This window comes from Delphinapterus leucas, chromosome 17 (assembly GCF_059928025.1).
Source record: "Delphinapterus leucas isolate spDelLeu-1000000601 "Yukka" chromosome 17, BTC_Dleu_Yukka2, whole genome shotgun sequence".
Taxonomy (NCBI): domain Eukaryota; kingdom Metazoa; phylum Chordata; class Mammalia; order Artiodactyla; family Monodontidae; genus Delphinapterus; species Delphinapterus leucas.
In genome coordinates this window covers 72,843,331-72,864,779 of record NC_143145.1, presented here as the reverse complement: position 1 = coordinate 72,864,779, position 21,449 = coordinate 72,843,331, and the positions used below count along the sequence as shown (strand labels likewise).

Genomic DNA, 21,449 nt, shown 5'->3' with positions numbered 1-21,449 from the left:
TGACCTCCCCCTATAAGCAGGATGTATGTACGTATGTGTACGTCTATTTATTCATCCATCAGTACATTCTTTCATCAGTACGTTCATCCATCCATTCATCCATCTATCCATTAATTCATTCCTCCATCTCTGTCTCTTTCTTTTTCCTCAGACGTCATACTCAGGTGAATGTATGTGAATTCATTTTCAAGATAAAGATTCAAAACACATTTTGGTTGCTAACTAATCTGAAAGGCAAAAGTATTTCCTTTTTCTCCTGTAAACTTTCTTTGTGACTGAATGTGCTTTTCTCAGAGAGAGAAGCTATATAGGGACATGCTTTCACAGGTTTTCAGCAGAAAAGTTTATGACAGAAAAAAGTTTCACCACCTCAGGCTTAAAAATGTACATAATTGTCTTTATTTCCACCCCAGAACTGCATGCTACTTGGAGGACGGAAGAACACAGATGTCCCCCTGGAAGGATACTTAGTAACACCAATACAAAGAATATGCAAGTACCCTCTCCTTTTGAAGGTACTTTATGTGTTTACTTCATTGTCGCATTTCCCTTGTACCTGCATATTTTTGCTGATGATCTTTAAAAAAATTTTCTTTTAAATAGTGTGACATTCCAAAGAAAAGGCAAATACAGTTATTGGGAAAAATAGCTATTTTGTCAGTAATTTATAAAGAGAGTGGGAAGCAAATGTCCTCGGAAAACACTTTTAGTGCTCTTTGTAAAAAATATGCTTGTTTGAGTTTCCTTCAGCGTAAATGCATTAGTTTCAAGATAGATCCCATTAAGTACATTATGATCAGTTTATATAGTGCTTTGTCTACAGGGTTCCTTATCTTAAGTAAATTTGCTGTTGGCATATATATTTTTCATTTCCCCAAACATTGGTGACTTCTTGATGCTAATGAAGTTAAGGCCAAGTTACATAATTTCAGAGCCTGGTTTTTAAATCATTATTACAGGGAATGGTGTGGGTCACATGGGATAATAAATGATAGAAAGTGGAAAGACAGTGCTAAGACAACACTGCCTCTGGAAAACAGGAAATGTCTTACGGTCGTAGGTCCATCGCCTCATTACAATGACCAAAAGTTTTATTATCAGAAACATATTATAATATACTAATTACTGCTTATACTGCAAGGGTCTATGAATAGATTAGAACAGCAGTTCTGGGAAGGATGTTTTTTGGAAATGTAGCATCTGAATAGACAGTTTGGGGTGGTGGTTGAACATTTGAGTTCTGAGTTCAGATCCTATGCATTCTGCTTACTAGCTGCATGACTGAGCTTGTAATCTAACCTCTTAAAGTCATGGGCTTTATTTATGAAACAGAAAAGATGATGATGACATGATGAAATTATAACATGTATCTAAAAGAATGTATATATGTATGCATATGTATATCTCTGTGTATACATGTGTATGCATATACATAAAGGAGTACCTAATAATTAATTGAGGTGTTTTATACACATCATTTAGCATAGTATGTACTCCATAAATGTTAGCCATTATTACTCATGTATATTTGATTCTTTTAATATATTAATATATTAACTACTTCTTAGCTTCTAAATTTAAAAAAAACCTCAGAAATGTTATGGACATACTAACTGGTGTTCTTACTGATTTACTTTTTGAGAAATAAATGTTATGAATTTGAACTAAAATGCATTTTTTCACTACAGGTTTTGTCAGTTGCATAAATTAGGTCTCAGTGAAAATTTACTTTGGAAAGGATTTCTTCTTATTAAAAAAACAAGTTAAAGTTGCTTGTTTAGCTAATGTAGGGAGAAGCTGGCACAGGGATGTCCAGGTCTGCAGAGCTTTGGCATGGGAAGATTGGTGCAAATGTGACTCCCATCTTTCTGGAAGTCCCTTCAGACCTCTGACTTGGTGACTCAGATTGCATGCGTTCTGATCACTCCAGTTATTCCTAGCCCTGATTTTGGAATCCCGAGGGTTTGTTTGTTTTAAGAGTCAGAAGGATAGTGATATTAAGAGAAATATATCAAGTTAAGTGGTTGTTCTAAATCAACTCCTTTCTGGTGAAGGATGACCTCAGGTGACCTCACAGATAGGAACATGGGCATATCCTTGCTTAGGAAGAAAGAGGTCGATTCAGAGCATCTTCAAGAAGTGGAGGAATGACATCTTTTCCCTTTTTTTGGAAGATTATCTTCACAAAGAAACAGGAGAAAGCTACTTGTGTAGTAGATATATTGGTGTTGATGGTTTTCTTTGTTGTACCATTGGCTGAAAAACTGAGCTGGTATTCTGGGATGATCTGCAATGGTTTTATTTATTCAGAGAAAAACATTAGGGGATTAGGCCGTGTGTTAAAGAAAAGATACGTTGGTCTTATTTGTGGAACTTGGAATTATTGGGTTTGGCCAATCAGCGCAAGGTTCATAGCAAGTAACTGACAGATTATTACTAGTCATTTCTCCTGCTGTCTCACATTATCTAAATTCATGTCTCAACTCCAGAGATACCCACCGGGCACATAGACTGCAGGCTGCCTTCGCCACTTCACGTAATTTACAAATAGTTCTACACTTGAGAGTCTCTGCAGAAGCCTGCATATCTCCTTTATGTCCAGCATAACTATTTAAGCCTGCTCTTGGGAGTGATGTAATGTGCATTCTTTTTTTTGTTTTGGCGGTACGCGGGCCTCTCACTGCTGCGGCCTCTCCTGCCGCGGAGCACAGGCTCCGGATGCACAGGCCCAGCGGCCATGGCCCACAGGCCCAGCCGCTCTACGGCATGTGGGATCCTCCCGGACCGGGGCACGAACCCTCATGCCCTGCATCGGCAGGCGGACTCTCAACCACTGCGCCACCAGGGAAGCCCGTAATGTGCATTCTTTTGGTGTTAGTTCTATAGAGTGTGAATATTTTGAATGCAGGGTCAAAGTTTATGGCAGAAATTTCAACAATAACAGACATCAAGAGAGTATAACAACTGCATATTTTCCCACTGTATGTTAACAATTAAGAAAATTCTTTTAAAGACTTGCCTCAGGTTTTCTGTAATTGTTTTAATTACATGATGATAGCAACTGTAGTAAAGAAACAAATGACTAATTAAAAAGTAACGTGGTCACAACTGTCTAGACAGTGGGTGAAGATGTTTAATTTTGTGCTTCTAAACAAGACCTTTTATAAGGTTAAAGATTATTCTAGTTCTGATATCCTGAATGGAAAAAAAAATAAAAAGAAAATAAAAGCAAAAAGAAAGCTGTTGAAGGGTGTATGGAAGTTCATTCATTGCAGAGAATGAACCTGAGTTGTTGGCAAACACAGCATAAATTCCTCCTTTAATGATGGAGTATTGTGGAATTTATAAATTGTTTATTTTACTAGAGTATCAGACTATTTTAAAAATTTGCTTTATTTATGACATTTTTATAGTTTCTCAAAAAATATTAGAAAATAAGGAACTTAAATTGTTTTTGAAATTATAGGACATATTCATTTAAATATTTACTATTCTTTTAAAGGCTCTAGGAAAATGAAATCAACATATAAAGATGTCCTCCTTTTGGAGCAAAGCTCAAACTTATAAAAAATTCCATGCAGTAGGTGAGATATTTGACAATTCCAAAGGAGATGCCTAATTTAGTTTTTTGAAAAAACATCATTTTGAGGGAAACATTAAAGTGAATGCAAAGTGTGCAGAGGGTAACGCTTATTCATTGATGCAGCCTTTTGTTTTTGATCTTAATTTGGTGGAGTTTGTGATGTCACTTCTGAAATTGGCTCTCACGGACTTTGCAGTTTTCATTTCCTGGTCAGTCTGAACCTGCTGTCCCAGAAAGCTGAAGATCAAAGGGCGGTTTGTTTTTTGTGTATAAACAGGAGTTGCTGAAGCGGACTCCAAGGAAACACAGTGACTATGCAGCAGTGATGGAAGCCCTCCAAGCCATGAAAGCCGTCTGTTCCAACATCAACGAGGCCAAGAGACAGATGGAGAAGTTGGAAGTTTTAGAGGAGTGGCAGTCTCACATTGAAGGCTGGGAGGTACAGTCACTGTACTCAACAATTGAGCTTAAAATAGTTTTGTTATGTCTTCTGCTGTGCGTAGAGTTACTGGCATTGGATGGAACCATAAATGGTCGTTTTCCTAGGTAATGCTAGAGGGCTCTAACTGTTTCCGAAAAGTGCTGTCATTATTCTTTTTAAATATCTTTAAAGGGGCGGTTAATTGACTTAACTTCAACCTGAAAGCTTTACGATAGAGCCAATCAAAACTGTGTGTGTTATAAGCTTAAATAGTTCAGTATTTGTGCATCATGACAAATCTTTCTCCTGTCTTAACTTTGGTCAGTAATGCATAATCGTAGCCTGGGTCCTGGAGAGAGTAAAGAAGGGGAGTAAGGCTCCAAACCTGTGCTGTGATATTATTATTTTCAGACTCTAAGTTAGGTATTTGATGAAGAATTTCATTTTAAGTCCACTTCATCTCTCTAAATTTGAACTTCTTCATTTCTAACATGAAGGAACTGGCCATGACATGATTTTTAAGGTCCATTCAAGATGAAAAATTTTATGGTTTCATGATTCGCTAAAGAAAGATTTTTTTAAATGACAAAAAAGCAAATGAAGAGTGATATTCAGAATCTGTAATATGTTTTCAGCTACAGTAATTTGTATCCCAGTTATTTCATGGAGTTGGAGCCCTATATTACTTTAGCACTATGTAAAGGATAAACTAAAATTCTTTCTTTAAATTGACTTAATTTACATGATCAAGAGCTTTCAACTAGGATAATTTCTTATGGTTATAAAGTAAGCAATTAAGATAATATTTTTAAAGTGTAAAGAAGATTTAAAATGTCCAGCCAAATATTGTATCACACAAATCAAGGGGATTGCTTTTATCTTTAGGGCTATATAATTGACTGGTACATTTCTTATCTTCAGTGTTGGTTTCCATTTAGATATAACCTTACATCCATTCAGATTTGCAAAGAAACCTCAAACATTGACCCCAGGGAATGCTCCTATTTATCCATTCTTTGCCATTAATCTTTTAAAATGCTAACTGACTTAGTTTCTTCCTCATCTATATTCTTTCATTTCAAGTGTTCAGGGTGACCCCTTATTTCAGCATGAATGCTACTTATTTCAATCAATTAAAATGGTTGTGTGTTTTACAGTTGATTCATGATGATAATTCCTTTCCTGGGGGCAGTTGTCCTGCTGGGCTGAGAAAAATAGATGAAAGTTTGCTTTTGCCATTCTGTTGTCACTCAAACATCAGAAGAAAAACAGAACTTGTTTTAAATTGCAGGATTTGTCAGTGACTTCTGCCAGGCCTTTGACCAAAATAAAACTCTTTTAGGTTCTCTAGGGAAATGGAATCTGTCATAATTTTGTTTCCTCCTCATGTATCAGTATATCCTAAAAATTGAGTCTCCTTTAGAAATGGGAGAATCCTTAAAAAGTGTTGCTATTTTTTCCACTGTTCATGGCCAGTTACTCAAAGGAAGAGTGCTTGTGTGGTCCATACTATGTCATTTGTAGCCTATAGCGGTGGGTGCTTCAACCTCACCAGCCTTGGTGGATTTACAGCACTTGGAGTGGGAGAGAAAAATGGAGCCTGGGGACAAAGGAGACTGGTGAGAGGAAATCTGATGTGACCACAGTTCCAGTGGGCACAGGGGAGATAAAATGAAGGTCGGGTTCCAAAAAGAGAGGCAACACAAATTCTACTTGAGTAGGATTTGAAAATGAGTGCGTAAGACACAGCCATACAGTGACTTGGGAGTTTTGGTACTTTGAGGGGATGCAGCTTGGAGCAGGGTCCAGCCAGTTGATTGGAAACTTGTGATAAGAACCTGATTTCACATCTCAGTCCGCCACTTTGGAGAGATGGGGGAAAGCTGTTATAGTACTCAGACCTGGTCCCTTCTGGGAAGTTTAGGAGGATCTACTATCTGGTAAGACTCCAAAAGTGCACAAATCAAAGGGAGGGATGCGGCCATATAGGATGAATTCAGGCCCTGGAAGGGAGTGGGAATGGTTAGGGCTTTCTGTGAATCGCTAACAGGGATTATTGCTCAGCTTACAGGCAGCTTTATGTATGTTCAGAGTGACTCTCGTGAGGTTAAGACAAGGCCAAGGACAAATGTCTGATGGCATGACAGTCACAGAACAGAGAGTTCCTTCAAGAGTTTTGGAGGTTAGCAGCCTTGAGCTAATGTTGGGTAACAGCTCTCTAACTCCTTCCAGGAGCACCTGCGGACCTTTTAGGACTATCTTAGAGTTGACACTCTTGCTCCAGTAACTAAAATTCTCTTGAATGGGGATCTGAGTCTGATACACCATGACTTTGCATTATTTCCACTTTTGGTGGATTATTATTTCAAGTATGTCACTTAATTATCTAGGGTCTTATTTCCCCATTCATCAAATGAAGGGGAGTAAAATCTCTCCGGTAACTTGCCTTTCTGGCATTTTGTGCTGCTAAATTATCATTACATTCCTTTTATATTGAATTTAAGTAAACAAGCAATTGAAATTTATTGTTCTTAAATCATATGATATAATGAAAAAAGCCTGGCTTTTGTGCAGGTTTGGTTTCCAGTCTGGACCCCTTAGTATGGGGATGAAGCACCAGATCTCTTCGACGTACAGTTTGGGTTATTACAGGAGTCAGTGAAACACATGAAAGTGCTTTGAGCACTGTAAAAGGCTCTGCAGATAACAGGTAGTATTTTAAAGCTTTGGTTCAACCGTTAGATTTTACCCTTGAGAAATCCCCTTTATTTGTCTAATTTATGCACCTAAGTTTATGTTACTTAAGGTTATATGGTCCCAAGCAACAGAAACTAAAAGGAAAATTAATTTAAAAGATATTGAGTAGCTCATGGAATCAATAGAAAAGCTACCCTCTCAGACTCGAAAGGGTATCTAGGCAGTTGAAGCTCTTTGGTGGTCTTATCAATGCCCTAGCTAAAACGAATAGGCACTAGTCATTTTTTCCATCCTTACGTTACTCCATTCAAGATTCAAGATCAAAATCCGAGATTCCACCAATCTTGCATGGGTAAATTTGCTCAGGGGAGGGCAGGGGCCCTTGATTGTCCATCAACCAATTTCCTTTTGGGGAAATGCTGATCCTCCATTGTAGGCAATCCTGGTGAGTCTCTCTGAAAAGTTTGCTGAAGTATTGGGTTGGCCAAAGGGTTCATTCGGGTTTCCCCATAAGGTGTTACGGAAAAAGCCGCACTAACTTTTTGGCCAACCCAGTACTATAATCCCCACTACACAGCTTTTTAAAATGAGGGCTATATAACTTAACCAAGTTCTTACAACTAACAGAGAGCAGAGTTTAATTTGAAAATAGGCAGACTGATTCTAAAGTTTCTATTCCTCATCACCGTGTAATATTCTATCCACTCAGGTACAAGTTTAGCACATTCTTTACATGAAGTTGGTTTTGCTGCTTGCCCTTTAAAAAGTGAGTTGATAGTAGAAATTAGGCTTGCGGTCAGCATTTACATAGTGACTGTACCACAGAAGATCTGTAGTTTACGTGGTCATATTTGAAGTTCTGCTTTTGATTAGTATTATATCTCAGTCATATATCTTATCCAACATTTAAAACATTCCAGCACATATTCTACTGAAGGTAATTGTAGGGCGGTGATCGTGTTCTTGGAAAGAAGTTTGTTAGCTGTTTAATCAGAGTGACTGATTCATTTCTTAGAACAGGACCATGCTCAGTCTGCTTTTGGGTTGATCGATAGTATTGTCATGATAACTAATTCTTTGGCGTCATACTGAACATGGATAAGGGAGTATCCGTAAACATTATGTCATTTAGTTATTCAGCATTATGTCCTTGATAGGACTGTTTGGAACTGATCTCTCAAATCTGGAAAAAAATCACAATAAAAGAGTGGGAATTATTAATAGATGAAGGTGTCGGAAGACATAAGATCAGGATAATTTTTGTGTTTTAGGAAATAAAAAGAAACAGAATTGAAATTTGACACCTCTTGATTACCTTTTTACGTGGAGAAATACAGTGCTACAAGACCATTTTAAAATCACCTCTTGTTGGTTTTGGAATCTCCTTGCTGCCTACATCTGATTCAGTTTGTGTCTGACAGTGTATTGACCTCAAAGTAATGTTCTCTTGTTATTTTATGAGTGTGAGTCTTCCATAGGTTGTGATGAGACCTGATTTCTTTTTGTCCTCTCTACAAGGTGATTTGGTAGATACAAATTTGTCTACTACCTCGAGGCTGAATTGATTTACAGATGGCTCTTGTTATTTAAGGGTAAGTGGTTTAGGAAGACAACCATTGAGAGTGAATCCACTTAGAAAGGAGACCAAAATTTTATAACAAGTGGGAGAGGAGGAAAGCTTGATTGGGACTTTATCTTGGTAAAATGAAAAGTTATATTATTAGTTTGTTTTAGCTAATCTAATATGTAACAGAATTTAGGTTTTTATTTCAGTTAATAATTTGAATCTCAAAAAGAGTGGATCAAATGCTTAGTCTTTTTTGGGGTGGGTGGGGACATACATTTTATGACAAGACTCTGATGAAACAATATGATATTCTTCATTTCATGTTTGACTTTCCTAGTATTTTAAAAAGATTTTTTTTGAAAGAATATTCAAATGCTTCATTAATTTTCTCAAGAGACTCCTCTGGTATTGAAACTGTTCTCTTATGAGACACCTATCTCGTTGTCATTCTAGTCATTTTTCTTTTCTTGCATCATGAATGGGTCTAGCTCTGATAGACCTTCATCTGCCAATGCCTTGTATATGAGTGGGGAAGTTCCAAGGCCTGTCATCTTTTACCTTTTCCAAGATTATGGTTTCCTCTCTGCAGTCAGTCTGTGTTTTCCTGATACTGACATTCAGCATTTAGTTGACCAGATGAGTTAGATAGACCCTGGTGTGAAGCAGGGAGAGCTGATACTGGGGTCAGATAATTAATGAGCAGTTTCATTTGACAGTGATTTTTGCCACCTCATAGCTGTAACACATCAGTCATGAACCCTTATGCAACTTACATTAAGAGAACTTGTTGACATAAAAAAGATGTACCCTTTCAAACAGTCTAGATACGGTTTAGCAATATTATTTTTATTGGGTTTATTGAGAGGAGGGGATTTGTTCTATTATTACAGTTCTTCCTAAATCATGATTGCAATGTTTGAAGAAACATTGGAAATTAGAAAAAAGCCATAAAATAAACATACGTGCTTCTAATTGTCTTTTTTGGCTATTATCATCTTCTGAAAGCTTGCTTTGTCATCTAATGTGTCCCCTTATGAAATTCATCGTGCTTCCACCTTACATTCTGTGATGATGCTTTGAAATTCATTTTTCATGTATACTGACCATATAATTGGCAGCCCATTATATACCTCAAATTATAGATTCAAAAATCATTCAACTTCTTAAATTAGACTCTGAATTGTTACTCTTTTCTTGCTGGATCTTGTTAACACAAGACACACACAAAAAGAAGTGGACCTTGGTGAGGCGTGTTGCCCACATGGACGCCTCTGGGTCCCAGTGTGTATGTCTGAAGTCACTGCTGGATCCATCCATTCGATTGCTCTCTTAACCATATTGGGAAGTGATATTTAAGTGGTGTCCTTCATAAATTTGACAAGGAAAATTACTGGAAAATGATTGAAACCTGAAACCACAGCATGGAATGAACTGTATGAATAAATGTTTAATAATAAACATACATAATCATAAACACACACAGCCATCATCCCTGATATTCATCACTGTTAATTCATGCCAACTCTCATTTCATTAATGTTAAATTATAGCTGTGATCACACAGCATTTAATTCTGTGTTTACATATCTGTTTCTCCACTAATATGTGTGTTTCTTGGGAGCAGGGGTCGTGTCTCATGTTAAGGGTCCCCAGCATCTAGGACAGTGTCTGATACATAGCTGGTTGACTGGTAATTGAATGCAGATATAATTACCTCGTAGTTATGTATTAATTGTCATTGTCTTTTCACTATGTTTTTGGCTCCTTTGGTTCATGGCAATGATTCTGATGTGGTTCTGTTCAGAGTCCAATATTTGTTTCATTATCCCGCTGCTTTGAAGTTCTCCAATCCTCTTTAGCATTCTGTTCTTGTTTATGGTTCACAAATGTACCATGCAAGATTTTTCAGTTTTTTGTATTAAAGTTGAACACCCTGCAAGTGTTTGAAATTCAGTCTTTGTAAAGTCTTTGTAAATTTCTGTAGTACAGGTCTTGTTTCCTCTGTCTAATGGTGGGTTCCCCTTACTACAATTCACCCTTCCCACTGCTGGGCAGTGGTGATGGAGGAGGAATAAATAGGTTTGCACAGCTTGGGGTAGAAAGAGAGAAGCTTTTGGAATGAGAGGATCCTGGTGGGTACATCTCCCACCACTGGTCACAGTTATTTATTTATGATTACTTCTTACCTTGACCTACCAGTTAACCTTCCTTTCCTGGTCTAATAAAAGCAGTCAGGATTAGAACCATGCAGGTAATTTCCTAGTTGGAGTTTTGCTGTATTTAATTCTATATACGTAATTCATCACAAGCAAACAGCCTCTGATTTTTACATGGTAAATGTAGCTTTCTAAAGGGAAATTCGAATTAAAAATGATAAATCATATTGATGATAAAAGTATATTATTTTGGCTCTTTCAAAAATCTATTACGTACATTTTATATATAAATTTTTATTGAGGTATAGTTGACGTACAATTTTACGTTACTTTCTGGTGTAGGACATAGTGATTTGACCTTTGTATACATTGTGAAATGATCACTACACTAAGTTTAGTTACGATCTATCACCATACAAAGTTAACACAATATTATTGATTGTATTCCTGTGCAGTGCAGTGCATCTCCATAACTTATTTATTTTATAACTGCACGTTTGTACTTCTTGATCTGCTTCGCCCATCTCATCCCCCTCCGCGACCACCCTCCCCTCCGGCAACCACCATCTGTTCTCTGTATTTGTGAGTCTGGGTTTTGTTTTATTTTGTATGTTTGTTTGTTTTATTCTTTAGATTCCACATATAAGTGAAATCTTCGGCATTTGTCTTTCTCCCTCTGACTTACTTCACTTAGTATAATACCCCCCAACATCCATTCGTGTTGTTTCAAATGGCAAGATTTCATTCTTTTTTATGGCTGAGTCGTATTCTATTATATATACATATACCATCTCTTCTTTATCCTTTCATCCATTAATGGAAACTTAGGTTGTTTCCATATCTTGGCTATTGGATATAATGCTGCACTGAACATAGGGGTTCCTAAATCTTTTCTGAGTTAGTGGTTTTGTTTTCTTGGGTTAGGTACCTAGTAGTGGAATTGCTGGATCATACAGTGGATCTATTTGTAATTTTTTGAAGGCCCTCCATACTGGTTTTTTTTTAATAGTGGCTACACCAATTTACATTTCCACCAACAGTGTACAAGGGTTCCTTTTTCTCTACATCCTTGCCAACACTTGTTATTGTCTTTTTGTTAATAGTCCTAGTTCTGACAGGTGTAAGGTGATATCTAAATAGAGAGCCCAGAAATAAACCCACAGATAGATGGTCAATTAATTTATGACAAAGGAGGCAGGAATATACAATGGGGGAAAGGACAGTCTCTTCAACAAATGGTGTTGGGAAAACTGGACCATTATCTTATGTGACATACAAAAATTTACTCAAGATGTATTAAAAACTTGAATGTAAGACCTGAAAACATAAAGCTCCTGGAAGAAAACTTAGGCAGTAAGCTCCTTGACATCATTCTTAGTAATGCTTTTTTGGATCTGACTCCAAAAGCAAGGGAAACAAAAGCAATAAAAACAAATGGGAGTTATCAAACTAAAAAGCTTCTCCACAGTGAAGGAAACCATCTACAAAATGCAAAGGCAACCTACTGAATGGGAGAAGATATTTGCAAGTCATATACCCCATAAAGGGTTAATATCCAAAATGTATAAAGAACTCATACAATTCAATAACAATAACAACAAAAAAATCTGATTAAAAATGGGCAGAGGATCTGAATAGACATTTTTCCAAAGACAAAATATAGATGGCCAACAGACACATAACAAGATGCTCACTAATCATCAGGGAAATGCAAATCAAAACCACAATGAGATATCACCTTATTTTAGTTATTTTTTAAGGAATTGCTAAAAGACAGCAGGACTCTAAATCATATGGGTAAAAACATTATTTAAAAATATCTTCATTAAATATGTACAGATACACATTACACTATATGTAATGGCTTTAGGGTAGTTCAAAATTAATGATTTACACAAAGCCCCCTTATTTTTTAAAAACAGTTCTTTCATACCTTCCCTCTCAAATGTTGGTTTGATGATATATCACTACACTGTTAAAATAGCTCATTTTCTTGGGCACTTTTTTCTTCACGATCACAATTTTTTCACAATACCATAGTCTGCTGCCTCTGACATCTACAGAGTGACCCATGAAACAGCCTACAAAGCTAATTTAATAAAATAAACACGCTTTTTAAAATTTTAGAACTAGGAGTGGCCGACTTGCTGGAGATGTATATTAGGAGAAAATGTTTAACACATTGCCTGGCACATTGTAGAAATATTAAAAACCTGACTTTAGTATTCCTCTAGATCACAGTGTTTATTATATATGGTTGCTCAATGACTAAATTTGTATTGGCCAAAGAATAGATATCTAGATTTAAAAATTAGCATCCATTTTCAAAATGAAGATAAAATACTAACCAGGTAAAATAACATTATACAGATTTTAATGAATATTCGGTGATGATGAAATGTACCATAGGTGTAACTGTGATCTGTAACAAATGATAAACATCTTTTCTGTCCTGGGCTCTGGGAAGCAGCTGGGACTACCTGGCAGGGCCCTGTGCTCACCTTCATCTCCATGTTAGCAGGGTTGCTATACTGTGCACTTGAGCACCTGAGCTCAGGCTTCCAAAGCAGTGTTGCTTCAAGTGTTGACAGAATACGACAATGTATCAGAATCTACTGGAATGGTCTGGGACCTACCCCAGATGTACTCAGTTTCCATCTGTGAGGATAGTGCCAGGGAACCTAAAAGTTTTTAGCAGTCCCGTCAGGTGTGTCTTCCAGACTCTGAAATTTGAGCACCATTGTCTTAGAGGCTTTGCTCTCTTCCAGTAATCTGCCCAGCTTGTTTTATTGCTTCCACATTTTTGGTTTTCTAGCTAATTTGTCTGACATGCTCATTTTGATAGACTCTAGTGCTCTTGACTGTTTCCTAGCAATCCGATGTTTGTAATCATTCAATTTCAGTCATTCAATTTCAATTTTGTAGCTTCGCTTCTTTATCCCTAACCCCAGAAACTCTCTTGCCATTTCTAGATAATGAAAAAAAATTGCACGTAATTTTCAAAATATCATAAACCTCATGCATTTCACAGACAAAGCTGTGAGTTTTTTCCACTGCAGAGAAAGGTAGATTATATCATGTAAGTGAGGGAGAAATATGACACATTAGTCAAAAACAGACATTTATTAAGTGTCTGCTTGCAGATAGGATGAATTTGAAGTGAGAGGCATATCGTGATTACACGAGAGACTATATCTGCACTTCATCAGATTTTCTTCAATATTTATAATAATGTATGTACCTCCGTTTCAAAATTTTGTAATGATTTTTAGTCACCATTGTCGTGGAAATAATACACAGGTCAAATCATGGTAAAATCAAAGACACAGTGGACATTCTCTTAGAATGAGGTTTTTAGACAAATCTGTATGTTTTGACACAGAGTTTTTTAAGTACGTAAGCATTTCCCTAGGAATTATGTAAATTATTCATGAAGATATTTCATGTGATGATAGTAGATTACTATGGTAGAAGATAGTAAAGGTGATACTGTATTAATTGTTGAAGTCTGCTGTTAAATATTAAAGACACATCACCTCAGTAATAGAAACGTCTCAGTAGGATTTAGTAAAGCGTGTGTTACGTGTGTATTGTAAGATATACTTTGTATATTTGTGGCAATATGGGCTTGATGTCCTCACCCCATAAAATTACATTAATTGATAATTAAGCAGATGCTTTGAGTTGCTTATGAAAAGAAGTGTTTACCTCGAAGAGGTCAGTTAATCTTATTCTGAGGTTTTTTTTTTTTTTTTGGCGGTACGCGGGTCTCTCACTGTTGTGGCCTCTTCCATTGTGGAGCGCAGGCTCAGCGGCCATGGCTCACGGGCCCAGCCACTCCACGGCATGTGGGATCTTCCCAGACCGGGGAACAAACCCGCGTCCCCTGCATCGGCAGGCGGACTCTCAACCACTGCGCCACCAGGGAAGTCCTTATTCTGAGTTTTGATCGGGAGCTAGGAGTTGGGAACTTATGGTGATGCCTTCAATATAATGTATCTGTATATTAGTGAGAGTTTTGAGAGCTTGCTGTGATATCAATCTGGATTAAATGAATCAAAAGTCAAGCTATTCAAGTATAGGCTAGAGGAAAGAGACCTGGGAGCACTTTGACTAGAGGGGCACTTTGAATCAATTGTAGGATGGGATTGCCATAAATATGCTAATATAACCTTATGCTAAATTAATATTATGTATTGTAGGGGACTGGAGAAATAATAGTATCACTGCTATATTCTTCATTTGCCAGCTCACATCCAAATGATTGTATTCACTTCTGGAGGTGTTCATGTTAAGGGAAACTCTGACAAGCTGGAGAAGGTCCAGAGGAGATCTAGCAGGATCTTCCAGGTTTCTGAAATCAAGCCATATGGTCAAAAGGCAACGGTGTTACAGAGCCTGGAAGGCAGAAGGAAGCATGTTAGCTATGTTCAGATATTGGTCGGCCTTTCACGAAGAGGATATCCACCCAATCCTAGGAGGAAAAATAGCGAGTGAAAATCATGGTAGATTTTGGCTCTACAGTAAGAAAAACCTTTCTGATAATTAGACTAAATAAAGAAATGGACTGTCTTATGAAGGAAGGAGCTTAATTTTACTGGAAGTATCCAGATACAAGCTGGAAGGCCTTTTTTTGTCAAGGCAGGAGTCGGTGTTCTCTGAGGCAGCAAGATGTGTCCACCCTCAGTAACCTGAGAAATAACACTGTCTTTAATGAATTAAACCATAGAGTCAACATAGAGTGAAACACAGCAGAGATCAGAAATAAAGGAAGGAACCTTGCAGAATCAGATCACCTTCACCGTTAGTAATCATAATTGTAATAGCCTTTATTGAGTCCTTTCTATGCGTTAGGCATATGCCGGGAGTTTTGCATATATTGCTTTATTTTCACTCTGACTGTATACATTAAGCCTGATTATCCCTTTTCTACAGTGGTTTGAAGGTATATGAACATAGCTACAGAATCAAAGGAGCCAATGAGATGTTTGACTTGTTGGCATTGAAAGTAGAGAAAAGAGAGAAAGGTCTAGGAGGGAGAGGCACACAGAGAGACAGATAGACTTTGGACAGTCTTGTCCAGGTGGTGGATAGAGTCTCCTAGCCCAGTGCTTACAGAAGCTCCCCTTAAATCCACCTCGCCAAGATTCTTTCTGTTGATGTTTGGCTTTCCAAATGGGTTAAGTTTACAAAGGGAGATTGTTTTAGCCATACTCATGGGACCATTCAGCGTGTATGTCAGTTATCATCAAGAATAATATATCCGCTTTCTGTTTTACACATTGGTCCCCATGAGTCCTTCTTGGACAGTATCTCCCCGGAGGCTGTATATGAGGATGGAATAAATTGCCTCTAGTCATTATAGTTCGCTCAAATTCACATTAAATTCTCCTTATATTTATTAACAAAGATAATAACCACAAACAAGTCAGAAAATGTATTGTTAGTAATTCTTTCATTTAGGAATACATCTATAAATAAATACCTACATATTTAATTTGGGAAACTTACTTGGAAGACTGGTTAATATGAAAATTAGCCTAATATTGGCAGTAACCCTTTATAATGTAATGAATTATTTTCCTGCCTTGGCACTTATGGGCTGCTGTATGGAATAGTCTAAGGTGAAGTGTTTTGTACCTTTTGTAAAATTGCTACAAATAAAGCCACTTTTCGTAAGGTTGTGTAGGTCCCTTGTGCAAGGATCAATATGGTTTCCTTTTTTTTTTTTTACACTTTTTACATTTTTAATACTATTGTATCTTAATTTTTTTCTAAGAGAGGATGGTATTCACTATAAATTAGAAATCATTGCCACTGAAACTGGGATTTATATTGATATTTGATGACATTTTTTGCTTAATTATCACATGACACGGTATATGAAATAGTGTAAATTTTTCACAGATCTCCATTTCTATATCTACCCTTTTGACAAAAGGAAAGAAGAGAGGGAAGCATTTAAAATTTAAAATGTGTTTGTAATGTAGATACTCAGATTAACACAGTAACACTGTCTTAATTAACTTCCCTTTCGGGAAGTTTCTTATTATAGTTATATGAGTTATCTTTTGAAAAAAATTTATTTTTTAATTAAAAAAAGAATTTTATTGACCTATAGCTGCTTTACAATGCTGTACCAGTCTCTGCTGTACAGCAGTGTGACTCAGTTACGCACACGTAGACAGTCTTTTTTTATATTCTTTGCCATTATGGTTTATCACGGGATGTTGAATATAGGTCCCTGTGCTGTACAGTGGGACCTTGTTGTTTATCCATTCTAAATGCAGTAGTGTGCATCTTCCAACCCCAAACATGAGTTATCCTTTTAATTTAAATTTTTATAATTGATCAGAAAAACTATATCTATTGTTATGGTGAAAATATGAAATTAACATTAATGTTCTGAGTTTAAAATATCAAAAATTGAAATTAATGCATTAAGTTTAAAAAGAGTCAGAAATTTGTTCCCGGATTTAAAAAGACCAGGCATGTTTATATTTAAAACAGAAGTATTCTTGAAGAACACACTTAACAGATCTCTACCGAAAACTTCCTTATTTTTGGTCCAACTCAGTGACTCAGGGCATTAGTTATGCTAGTCTAGGTTGTAGAAAAGAGTAGACTACAACATTTATATTGGCTCAAAATAGGCGTTTTTGACCAGCTCACACAACAACCCAATGTGTGTGTTCTGCTCAGTGGGCAGTTTTCCTTTTTTTAAAATAAATTTATTTATTTATTTATTTATCTTTGGCTGCATTGGGTCTTTTTTGCTGCACGTGGGCTCTTCTCTAGTTGCGGTGAGTGGGAGCTACTCTTCGTTGTGGTGCACAGGCTTCTCACTGCAGTGGCTTCTCTTGTTGCGGAGTACGGGCTCTATGCGGTGGCTTCTCTTGTTGCGGAGCACGGGCTCTAGGTGCGCAGGCTTCATTAGTTGTGGCACGCAGGCTCAGTAGTTGTGGCTCACAGGCTCTAGAGCGCAGGCTCAGTAGTTGTGGTGCACAGGCTTAGTTGCTCCGCGGCATGTGGGATCTTCCTGGACCAGGGCTTGAACCCATGTCCCCTGCATTGGCAGGTGGATTCTTAACCACTGCGCCACCAGGGAAGTCCCAGTTTTCCTTTTTTGATACTTCAGGGACCCAGGCTCCTTCCCTCTTGTGGTTCCTTTCAACTTCCAATGGTAAGCACTTGTGTTAAGCATCAGTTTTGTCACTGATCACATGACCTTGTGGGCACTCCATAAAGGTTTCTTTAATGAATGAGTTTGCCAATGCAACTATTAATAACTGTGGCAAGAGGTCCTATGGAATGTTGTTCTCTTTACATAGATTTTTTTTCTTTTTATTTCTTCTTTTTTCTTCCTCTCCGTCCTAGAAGTGGATACAGATGGCCCTCCATATTGCGGGTTCCGCATCTGAAGATTTAGCCAACTTCAGATTGAAAATACTCAGGAAAAATAATTCCAGAAAGTTTCAAAAACGAAACTTGCACCAGCAGCTATTGGATAGCATTTACATTGTATTTGTAACTATTTACATAGCATTAACATTGTATTAGGTCTAAGAAGTAATCTTGAGATTATTTACAGTATACAGGAAGAGGGTCATAGGTTATATACAAATCCTACACCATTTTACTTAAGCGACTGGAGCACCCTCAGATTTTGGTATCTTCAGGGGTCTTGGAAGTGATCCCCCATGGATACAAAGGGATGACTGTATATAAATTGAGACCTGCTAAACATTTAGACAATTTCATGTACTTTGCTATCTGTTCATGGAACTCTTTTTCCAGACCAGGGAAAGAAAGGAGGAGGATGAACGGAGTATTAGGGACATGAATGTTATGAGTTAGTTTGAAATCACCTCCTTTTTAGAGAACAAAGGTGAAATGTGTCATATATGCTGTGTATGCATACATATATAAAACAGCTAAAAGGAGACATAGAATCTCTTAAGAGTAGCTGTATTTAGTGATACTGACCAGGAGGAGACTGGGAGGGAAGGATACCTACGTTCAGTGTATAAATATTTATACTATTTGAACTTTTATCCTGTCCATATATTGCATCTTAAAATAAAAACAAACCACTTTTAAGGAGAAAAAAGAATTACACACAAAAGTTTCTGTTAAGTAATCAGACATTACTTTCTCCGTTTTTCCTGACTTAGGGGTCCAACATTACCGACACCTGTACTGAAATGCTAATGTGTGGAGTCTTATTAAAAATTTCTTCTGGAAATATTCAAGAACGGGTGTTTTTTCTTTTCGATAACCTTTTGGTGTATTGCAAACGAAAACACAGGTAAGAATATAGACAGGTAATAGTTCAGAAACTGTTTATCCTTCGCACAGGTTCAACCTTTCCTCTGTTCCCAGGAACTCATGACCTCATCAGTAAACTTCCACATACTCTTAGCTTCCTCTCCTTGCACCTTGAAGAAAGGGAACGGGTTAGGATTAGAGCCAAGAGATAATTAAATTGCTGTCTCTCTATCTTAATGAGCTTTTTAAAAAATTCCTTTTTACCATCCGTGAAAATGAACCTGTTTATTTCTTGTAATATGCTCTCCTAAATTCTTTGTGTTTGGTAACAAGATTGGGATTAGTAGAAATGGGCTTTAGGAAGATCTAGAAGAGGCTGTTAATTCTACCTGTATGAAACTCTTTAAAAAATTATAAGGTGATTCAAGTTGTTTAGGTGCAATTATTTTTCCCCCAACTTTACTGAGGTATAATTGACAAATAAAATTGTAAGATAAAGTGTACAGTGTGATGATTTATGTATACATGGTGAAAGGATTTCCCCCATTGAATTAATTAACACATCCATCTAGGTGCGATTATTAAAGGCATCAGTTTGAGAATGAGATCTTTTCTTCATTAGAGTTATCTCATCCTTATATATATGCCTGCCCCCAAGGCCAAAGCTTTTGCAAAATTAACAGTGTACAAATGACGTGAACCTTCATGGTCTCATAGCTGTAATTGTTAAATAAAGTAAGCAATAGGAAAAGTTTTACAAAATTAAAATCATGCAGTTTAGCAAATAGCCTTAAAGTATGTACAGTGAAAGTGGACCAAATACATAGTGATTAAAAACGGAAATCACTAAATAATCCTATATGTCCATTCCCTTCCTGAATTGGAATGGTGTGAATATACCATCTGTTTCATTCATTTTAGAATACGTCATCTCCGTTACCATATACTTTCTAAGCTCTAAAGATCTTTCAGAGAGTATGAGTAAACTGAACCTTTTCCGAAACTTCCATAATTTTGTAATTATAGGAGTCAGGGACCGGTGATTTTACTTTAATTCTATAGCTACATTCTTTAAAGAGCAGAGTGCTGGATTAGGCCCCCCAACTCTGGACATTTCTGATGCTATTCATTTTAGGAGAAACTAGTTTAAAAACAATTTATTGTGCGATATTAGATACATATAACATGATATTGCTTCCTTTGGCTTGTTTATGATATTTGTAAGATAGTATCACAGTGTATTGTCTTCTGCAGTTTACATTTTGTATACAATATGGTTTGTAAACTAGTTTGTAAACTATATATCCCTGTGTGTAGCAAAAATTTATTCATTTTAACTGCTGCATAAGAGTTCATTGGTTGAGGGACTTCCCTGGCAGTCCATTGGTTAAGACTCCACCTTCCAATGCAGCGGGCACGGGGCCAATCCTTGGTTGGGGAGCTACGATCCCACATGCCGTGCAGTGCGGCCAAGAAAAAAAAAAAAAGATTTCATTGGTTGAATATATCACAATTTAATTATTCATTCTCCTATCAATGGACTTTAGGGTTGTTTCCAGTTTTTCTGCTATTGCGACATTACTGTACACATATCCTGGTGACCATTAAAATTCATCAGGAGGGAAGTCATAGAATCAAGTTATGCAAATACTCAACACTACAATAAAGAGCAAAATTATTTTGAAACCAAAGGTTTTTCAATTTTGATACTTCAATAGGGTTATTTTCTGAAGGGACCAAAGATCTTTTTATTTAAGCTAAGTGTTACAGTATTGGTCAGACACTTACTTGGATTTAATTTTGAGTATTAATATCTACAGGTCAAGAAAAATATAAAAAACCTGGAAAGAGATCACAGCAAGATCACAAAGAAAATTAATGCTTTGGAAAATAGGACCCAAAGATAGATTCTGTAGTGTGTGTGTGTGTGTGTGTGTGTGTGTGTGCGTGTGTGTGTGTGTATATATATATATATATATTGATTATAATATATAAAAAAATATATAAACATGCCATAATTTTTTGTCTGTGACTAAAACTGCTATTGGGGATATTAAGCTTTGAAAAATATGATTGATTTTAAGTATGATGTACCAACTTATAAGAAATTCTTTTCTGCAAGACACCATGACACTGTTTCCTCCCTGAGAGACAACGCAGTTGCCTGCGTGTTATTCTGCTCTGCATTCTTCTCTCTTCAGCCTCCAACGATGCCAACTTTCATAGCTACCTGGCCTGAATCCTTAATTTAAAGCAGTTATTTAGGCTTTCTGCAAAGGACATTTAGAGGTCGCTTTCAAAATGAGCATGGGTGTGCAGGATGGTGAAGGCCTAGGGCTGGCAGACGGTCAGTCAGATTAATTAATCAATTTAGTTTTGTTTAGTGGTGATGAAGGATTATGAAGTTTTGATGAGGGTTTAGGACATGTAAGCTGGAATATGCTCTTTTCTAAAAGAACTCAGGGAGCATGATAGCACCTTGAGACTCCCCTCCCTTCACGTTCCTCTTCCACTCCAGGGCAGGTGTCAAATGCAAAGGAGAGGAGGGAAGGGGGCACTGCATTAATGTACTTGACATCTTTTGCTCGGTGTGTCTTTGTAACACAATACATTAATAATTATTTCAGTATATTCAATTGTTAGCAGACTTTTGTCAGTGAGTCAAATTGAATAGTTCAGGTCAACTGAAGTCTCTTGAATGACTAGGTATTACATAATCTTCTTGAATTATTTCTTAGAATCTTTCCTCTTTAATTT

General features: G+C 36.9%; 1 protein-coding gene across 1 annotated transcript in view; it reads left to right on the top strand.

Annotated features, from left to right (window-relative positions):
• Nucleotides 1-21,449, top strand: part of PREX2 (phosphatidylinositol-3,4,5-trisphosphate dependent Rac exchange factor 2) — a 268,776-nt gene that overhangs the window by 86,480 nt on the left and 160,847 nt on the right. Inside the window, exons 5-7 of the mRNA XM_089898597.1 lie at nucleotides 414-515; nucleotides 3,861-4,022; nucleotides 18,599-18,732. Coding sequence (XP_089754723.1) covers nucleotides 414-515; nucleotides 3,861-4,022; nucleotides 18,599-18,732 — 398 coding nt within the window. The remainder of the gene's footprint in view (nucleotides 1-413; nucleotides 516-3,860; nucleotides 4,023-18,598; nucleotides 18,733-21,449) is intronic.